General features: G+C 42.3%; 1 protein-coding gene across 1 annotated transcript in view; it reads right to left on the reverse strand.

Annotated features, from left to right (window-relative positions):
• Positions 1-6,808, reverse strand: part of UROC1 (urocanate hydratase 1) — a 41,719-nt gene extending 34,911 nt beyond the window's left edge. Inside the window, exon 1 of the mRNA XM_009069373.1 lies at positions 6,594-6,808. Within this exon, the coding sequence (XP_009067621.1) occupies positions 6,594-6,719 (126 nt within the window). The 5' untranslated portion in view covers positions 6,720-6,808. The remainder of the gene's footprint in view (positions 1-6,593) is intronic.
• Between the last annotated feature and the right edge of the window lie 2,143 nt (positions 6,809-8,951).

Below are 8,951 nucleotides of genomic sequence, written 5' to 3' on the forward strand. Positions count from 1 at the left end.
TTGTAGATTCAATTGCTGGAAATATGTGACCATCCTCTTCCCACCTGGCCCCCCCAAATCTGCATGGAGAGACCTTGGAGATTTGTTTAGTAGTGCTCAATCCTATCAATATCAGATACAAACGAATTCCCTTCACAGTGCTAGGGGGCACTGAACTACCAAAGAAAACATTCTTCAGAAATCCTAAAAATTGTGACCCCAAAATCCTAGAGACACTGAAGACCCTACTGTACTTTGCATTCAAGAAGGGATCTTACCCAGACTTATGTGACATACTCCCACATGAAGATGTTCTTGGGCCAAGCTTAATTGAAGATTCACTCCATTTAGCATCCTAATGTATTGCAGAGGGCAGTGGTTTACATTATTTTATTGATGTGACATGTATCACTTCCAAATTAGCTAAAGTGATTACTAGGCACTCAATTAAATTCTGCAGATGATACTACGTGGCTTATACTCCCTACTGCCTTCAAAGACATGGTTTGCAAAGTACAGTATGTCTTTTTGGATGAAAGAAACCATAAATAAATCCCTATCTATAGTAACAGGCTGTTAAGTCATGTCTCTGTATTCCGTGTCTCGTTTGATTAAAACCATAATGAGAACAAAGATTTTGTAATCTTTAAATAGCCAGTTTCATGCAAAGATCTTGTAAGTTCCCTCACAAATGGCGACAACATCCAAATGACTTCTAGTTGAAAAGATTCACCAATCATATAGAATTTCACATCTTCATTATGCTGACTTTTAAAGGCTGTGGAAAGGACCGAAAGGGATCGAGTTTGCTTCCAAATCTGATAACAGCTCCATTTTTGAGAGGCCTGAGTAGAGCACAGATAAACCTTGTGACCCCTGCCATTGGCACTGCAGTCATGGAAGCAATGGGGTGGGTTGTAGTACAGATATCTAGAACCATCCAGTCTAGGTACCATCACCACCCACCCTGGTAAGTAGTCCTGTAAAGCTCTATAAAGCTCAGTAATAAAACTCCTCACTCAACCTGATTGTGGTCTGGCTCTTGTGGCTAGAGCTCTCAAACCTCTTCATTTTAGCAGGCTGGTCCCATATACCTTAGACTCAGAGCACAATGAAAGAACAGTATCTCTAAATCTAAAATGCCTCACATTAAGAGAGGTTTTTTGCTGCACACTTGCTACTGAGCAGCTTCACAGATCAGAGAAGTTAGACTGATTTACACCAGCTGAGGATGAGACCAGTGAAACCCCACAAAGTAATTTCCTATGACACACAGAGAATGACAAAGGGAAAACTTATTTACAAGATGAGAAAATGCAAATTCCATTTTCTAATACCACTTTATTCTTCTCCAGTTAGATAAGCAGTCATTTTTCAAGGGCACGTTATTAATAAACACAAAAATCCCAGCTATATCCACACCATGACAAAATACAGAGGGACTTCCAAAGCCAGTCTCAGAGGTGAGCAGCCAGCACAGTGAGTTCTCGGTCTGAGAAATTTCTAAAGAAAGACTAAAATCTCCTGCACCCTTTATCACAACCAAATCAAGAGGCAAACTCTGGTATTTTGGCTGCCTATGAGAACTACAGAGAACTATAAGGATGTGGGTTTTTGCTTCCAATGTGGCAAGGATCACTCACAGTCTTTGATCAATGTATTATTGGTATTAAATTGAAACTGATGAACAAATATTTTTCTTTGCCCTAAAAATACAAGCAAGGAAAATCTGGATGGATTTTTAAATAAATCCACTTAGGCTGAGCCTCTTTCCTATTAATGTTACACATTAGAAGAAGCCTGAATTTTGATGATGCAAACATTAATGAAACATGAACTTGAATGTTACATGAAGGGTACGAAGGGCACCTTGCACAGACAATGGAGGTCTTATAAAAGAGGACTAAGACTATGGCTTGTTTAGCTTAACAGAACAAAGGTGATATTTGATTGCTGTCTCACGGCAGGGTAAAAGTCAAAGCAGGAAGGAGCTTCTAGGAAATGCTGGAAGAGGATTAAATAGCTGTGAATTACCTGAGAAAATATAATATTGAAATTAGAAGAATTTAAAGAGAAGAGATTCTGAAACAGTCTCTCAATAAAAGAGCTGAGGTGCTCAAAATTGCTCAGATGAAGCCTGACTGCTTTATGAAAGGGCAATTGCCATGTGCATCAGGAAAAATTTTACATATTCATTATCGAGTCATAAGCTGAATAACCTGAGAAAGGCACTCAAGGAGCAAATTCAAATAGGCTGATCATTATGCTGTTGTGGCAAGACAACACACATCATCAAAGCACCATAAAAACCACTATTCTAGCCTTTAAGTAGGATTGATTTACCTATAAGTGACACTTTGCATTCTGAATATGATTGTGCATTTGATATTTAGGTGTTCTTCCTGTTCATAACTTGCACTGACAGAAGCTTAAGCTGCATGTTCTCAGTACCTCTGAAAAACCAGGTCCAAAGTTCACTGGTGTCCTAAAAAAAATTTATTGCACTTATACTCCTGAGTCTGATAGGCTGTTTTGCAAAAACCTGCTCTGAATTTGCTGAGTTACTGATTTAATTCGGCTCAGTGCAATGCAAGCATCAGATGCAAAGTCTTCCTCTTAGGTCTGCCAGCTGGATCTAACATTTGGTGTTTGTATTTAAGCTCTAGTCACTATTAGGATGCCTTTTTTTTGTATTCCCTGGAATTTATAGAGTAAAACATGATTCTGCTGCTATAATAAAGTCCTCTCAATGTCAGTAAAATGTAGTCAAAAGAACCCATGTAATCCTGCTCCAATCAATCAGCTGTAAACATATTTGTTGGGGAATTCTCTTGAGAAATCAAGTAAACCAACCTCTTTGTTAATTGGCATTTTTTGAAGGGTCAGTGCCTCTTCTGAAGGTATGTAATTCATTTCCATTTTCTAACAAGACCATCAGGACTTCCAATATAAGACTCTTGAGACTCTCAAACATTAAGGTTTGCTAAGGGAAAGGGAAGCACGAGGAGAGGAACTGACTAGCTTCACTCCACAACAATTTCCTTCTTAGTTCTGACCCTTTTAGAGTGGAGAGGTTGCTTCCCTCCCACCTGTCATCTTCTGCCTGATGACATGCAGGCCCAGAATCTTTGGTGGCATTATTCTCTAAACAGGAACTGTAAAACCAAGATTGTTTCATGTATTATTCTTCCTGATAGGTCCCAGTTTCAGTCAGCTCAGTTGGGAAGTAAACATGGAGATTTCTGACTCGCCATTGCTACAAATGCCCTAAGAGCTGTGAAAGTTTAATCAAGTTCTTTATCCTACGAATGTTCCAAACAGAAGCTAAGATGTCGACCTTCCCAAACAACATATAAACTTGCTTGAGTGGCCTCATTTCTGGTTGTGTAAGGGAATCATAAAGGTCAAACATCCCACTTCTTCACCACAAAGTTGAAGAACAATTTCAGGTGCTAAGTGACCTCCAGGCTCTTTGTACTAGGATGCCACCAAGCAGCAAGGCCCAGCTTCTCCCTAAGGGATAGGGAGCCATGCAGAGCCAACACAGCCAGCAGGACAAACACCTCACCAGCCAGAGTTCAGCCTCACTGTACCTGAGGGAGGTGGGCACAGCAGCCGAGGCACAGCAGCCAAGTTCCACCAGCAGTTCAGGTCATCAGGCAATAACAGGCTGAGGTGCAGGTCCAAGACCAAGCTAGCAGTGCAAGTCAGGACCAGGTCTGGTGATGGTTACCACAGAGAGATAGAGCCCAGAGATCACCAGGCAGGTTCATAGTGGTAAGTCAGCCCACCGGTTGTAACCAGACCAGTGAGGTCCATGGCTGAGTAACAGAACCAGAGCCAGACACACCTCTAGCACAGCTGAAACTGATGTCCCTGGCCAGAGCTTAAATGGACCTCTTTAGCCTATGGGCAGAGAGCATGGGTGCAGACCTCAGGAGAGACTTGTCAAGGTCATCAAGGCCCATTACTGACTCTAGTGCCCTAGGAGAGAAACACAGGCGATACTGCAATCAGATGAGAGATGATTGTGCTGAGTAGGAGAGGGACTGTAACATCACTTGGGTTAAGATACATAAGGGAATTGCTGCGTGGATGAAAGTGTACCATTTTCTGACCCTGAGCGACACTGAGAAGTGCACGTTCTTCCCAAGTTGCTCCAGCTTTACTGGAATGACAATGAGTATTGAGCATACAACATCCTTGTTCTGCAAAGGATGCATCACACATATGATTTTAAGGGTAGTTTCTTTATAACATATTTACATTAAGATACAGATGCTCAGAAACAGAAAGCTATGGTTTCCTGAGCTTTGGGGGGAGGGAAAAAGAGAGAGGACTGTTTCAGGCCTCAGGCAAAGAATGCTGAAGGAAAAGAACTCAGGAAACATATAATCAGAATCAGTTCTGAGATACGGCTTGATTTATCCAAGAAGATTAAAGTTGGTATGATAGGAAGAATCAGATACTTCTTCAGCAAGTCCCAAAACACACAGTTCTTTATAATTCTCACTTACAGGATTTCTATTATAACCACAAGAGGAGGCCGCCTCAGGCAAAGAATGCTGAAGGAAAAGAACTCAGGAAACATATAATCAGAATCAGTTCTGAGATACGGCTTGATTTATCCAAGAAGATTAAAGTTGGTATGATAGGAAGAATCAGATACTTCTTCAGCAAGTCCCAAAACACACAGTTCTTTATAATTCTCACTTACAGGATTTCTATTATAACCACAAGAGGAGGCCCAAGAAAATAAAACATTGGCAGTGGTAAGGTTTATTATTGTAACAAGGACTAAAACTGGAATGAAGGCATATGAAGAGATGGACAAATCCCAAGGAAATCAGCAGAGTATTATTAACTTCACTTCTGTCAAAGTTTCCTCTGAATACTTCCATTAGAAAATGAACACAGTGTCATACATAAAGACAAGTCTTGTAATATGCTCAGCATTACACATTGTCACCAAATCTGGAAGCCTGTCTCAAGACTTATAAAACCCTTGTAGATAGACAACCTTTCTGTCTACATGCTTTTCTAAGCATGGAACACCTCTTTAATAAAAAAAAAAAAAGAGCTTTGACCTTTCAGATATAGAACAAATCCCAGCTGAGCATCTAACTTGGTTAAGAGTTTAAGGTGGAGGATTAACTGTAAAATAAATCAGAAAGGAACCTTTAAAATCTTCAACGGTCTAATAAAAAACCAACTAGCATGACCTATTATCACGTATGGTAGGTAAGGAGAGATGAGAGAAGGATATTACACAGTGGAGTGGGGACAGAAAATCAGTTTATTGCCACCTTTCTCCATAACTTAAAGAAGGCAGGAAAGTATTCCAGTTTCTATATAGGGAGTGAAGACTCTGTCATTGCCTATCTCTCCCCAGGTAAAGAGTAAGGCTTGGCATCCTTTTGGGAGATACTATCTCCTCTCTTGCAACACAGATTCCTTCCTGCTATAGCAGAGTTCTGGGCAAAATGACTTAGCAAGGGCAAGGAATAAACCAGAGATAACTGGCAATGTTCTGACATACAGTGGAGCTCACTCCTCACTCCTTTATCTTCACAGCCATCACTATAGCCCTCTCTGCACTCTTAGTAGCCACATTTCCATGTGTCTGAGCTGTCCCAGGCACAGAGAGGATGTCTCACCCATGAGTGCTCCTGACATTGAAGTAAATCCCTGTTAGATATCTCACAGCTGTTCCTCTTTCTACCCTTTCACTAGGCTCTCCTCTGCTTGTGGAAGAGGACTTTGAAGGAATTTGGCTGCTGATGCCAATGAGGAACTCCCACGAAGGCAAGGAAGTTGTGTGCAACTTGTTAGTGGGGAAGGAGCTTCTGTGTTCTGACCAGAACGCAACAGTATAAGCAGTGTTACATGTGATGAAGCACAGACTTTCGAACTAAGAAACCCAACTTCATCCTCTCCCACACAAATTCCTAAGGATCTCCACCCATTGACCATTATTTTCAGCTGCTGATTTTTTAAAAAATCTTGACCATGAAATAATGCAATGATTACTTTAGTGTGTGCATAGACTATTCAAACAAAAAGAGACAGGAAAATAATTACGCAACTAAAGACAAATAATTAACTCCCTACAAACTTGCCTAAATTACAGGATGTCCAGACTACTGGTTAAAATAAATCACCCTTAGACCTTTTATGCAAATAGATGGATGTGTAGCTTCTACCATGATGCCGATTCATCACCCTTGATGTTTATTGTGCTGGAGGGGTTCATCTTCTTTCCCATACATATGCAGTGCTTTTGCAACAGCATTCAGAATTTCTCCTCCAAGGAACAATGCTGGATTGACAGCATTGAAGTCTAATACCTCATGTTTAGCCATTTGAAGTCAAGGAAACTGTTGTGCAGCAAATCTCTCTCATGTCAACCTGCTAATTCTGGAGGAGTAAGAAAGCAAGCGGAAGAGTTTCCAGTACTTTGTGCCATTACACACTGAATTATTACACCGAGGAAATACATTTGCCACAAAGTTAGGTGCACACTCAGAAAAGTATTTGAGACAAACAGGTTTTCTGCCCCAAGCTGCATTTATCTGAAAGGAAGAGAAGTGAGGCCTTGAGAAATCCCATGTTACCTTTTTGTCCTGAGCAGTGAGATTGGGAGTTCTCACAGGTGCATGGGGTATTCCTTTTCTCCGACCTTTGTTTTCAGGCAAAGGGTTTAGAGGAAGGCCACGACAGATTTCCTTCAGGCTGGTCATAGCTGCTCAGGAAATACGAGTAGGAAAGGCAAGGCAAACTGGAGAGGTACAAGGAACAGGAGGAGCAAGGAAGGGTGCAGGCAAGCAAGATGCTAAGAGATTCAAATGCACCACCACTCCGGGGTGATCTCAAAGAGGACAGCCTGTCCTCTGGCTTTTGCAAACAGGGCTGTCAAGCAGAGAGGGCAGATGGTACAGGTGACACACCTCCCCTCTCTGTGCCATGCCATTGGCTCTTCTCTCCTCCCCCAAAATGAATGATTCACAGCTTTGCCGTTTATTCTCTGGGTGCTTTGTCAACTGGTGTGCTAAGCCACTAGACGAAACTCAGTCACTTTCCAAGTTGCCTGATTCCCCCAATGTCCTAGTGAGAGTCATGGTCTGGACCATGAACATTGTCTGAGACCTCAGGGACTGTATATTTACAGTATTATAGTTTAGGAACTAACTCAAGTTAATAATTATTATTCATGTCACTGTTCATATACACTCTTCAGCTAAAATGTGTTTCATTCTCTGTTTGACACCTCTAGGTATGAGCTTGTCCTCAGATCTCATCAATTTGTCTTCTAGACAACTGCAAAGGTCAATGATAACAGCAAAATTTCCCCCTTAGGTGTTAGTTTCTCTTTGCTCACAGGCATGAATGGATTTTTTCTAGCATTAAACTGGAAATGTACTCATTAGCACTGGCAGTGGATTTCTGAAGACAGGCAATAATTGGAAGGAAGAATGAAGGCTTTCAGTTCTATGTCACTTTTATACCCTACAGTCAACAACTAGAAAGTCTTGTGGTACTGTCATCCAGGCATCACAAGTAAGTGAATGTACTTAACTTTGATTTTCCACTTACAGTGTAACATGAACTTTGGTCTCCATTTTGGGTTGTTGTTTAAATTATATGGGATCTTCTTGACCTTTATTACATCCATTGAATTACAGCTCTTGGCCAGGCACATTTCTCAAGTGTCACAGTTTAAGCCTGGTGAAACTGACTGGGAGAGGTCAGTTAGGAGTGAGCTTAAAACCTGGGAATCAAAAAATACAGCATTTCCCCACAAAGGCAGCAATCAACAAGCAATGACAACAAAGCACAATTATTAAATGACAGCCTCTCATTAATGTCAGATCTGCTTTAGCTCTAGGACATCCTGCACATCCCCAGCTCCCACTGAAGATGCTCGAGTTGAAAGAACTCAGAACATCCCAGGGGAGCTGAATGCACAGCAGACTCAGACCCTCTGAAGGATACTGTCATTTATGGCAGGAGAATTTCAGTTTGTAATTATACAGTATTTTAGCTGCTTTCAAACAAAACAAAACAAAAAAAAAACCAAAAAAAAAGACAAAAAGGAGAGGGAAAAGCCTCCCTGTTTTAAAGTTTTCTATTGAGTTTTCATACTAAAAATGTCCCCAAGAAAGGTATATAAGGGTAAAGTCAGAAGATTCTACCCCAAAACCTAGCTAAATAACTCTGCCTTGCATAAACATTCCCACCTCAAAGGGAAATAAATCTTTCCTTATTCTTCTTTGTATGACCTACATTCTTCAAATCCCTGCAAGGTCTGATCCTGCACACACATGGGAACAAGAATAACCTTGGCTGCACTGGACTCCCATAGGACCTGCTTCCCTTTGTGACATCCAGCAGAAGTTAGCGGCGTTATCCTGCCGAGAAACGTGAAGAGAATGAAGATGGGGAGCTCTCATAGCCTGAATTCATTTTCTTTCTGGGGCTGAACGCTTTCACCCCTCCGATCGCTACGCGCTGGGGCCTCTCTGTGAGCCTGGGAGCTCTGTGTTAGAGTTACCCAACCCAGCTCCAGGGTGTTGGCTGGGACAGGCAGGTGTGCCAGCAGTGCCAGCAGTGCCAGCACAGACACCACAGCTCCTCCAGGCAGTCAAGTCCTCTCGCTGCTTGGCTTGTCCCTGCCTATGATATGGAGTGAAACCAGTGCGTGTGCCCCTTTGGACACCTCGTGAGCCTTACTGCCTTACCTGCCCGCTGTCCCTGGGCCCGGCCGTGCCCGCACGGTACATGACACCTGCCCCGCGCCCTGTGGACACGGTGTCATGCACCGTGCGAGCTGGCAGAGGGTGCTGCAGGGACACGGACACGGACACGCACCGAAACACCCGCACACACACACAGAAAAACACGCACACACATACACACACAGAGCGGCTGCTGGAGGGGTGGATGCTCCTGGAAAACAACGCCCGCATCCGAGC

The sequence above is a fragment of the Acanthisitta chloris genome, unplaced genomic scaffold (assembly GCF_000695815.1).
Source record: "Acanthisitta chloris isolate BGI_N310 unplaced genomic scaffold, ASM69581v1 scaffold34622, whole genome shotgun sequence".
Classification (NCBI taxonomy): Eukaryota; Metazoa; Chordata; class Aves; order Passeriformes; family Acanthisittidae; genus Acanthisitta; species Acanthisitta chloris.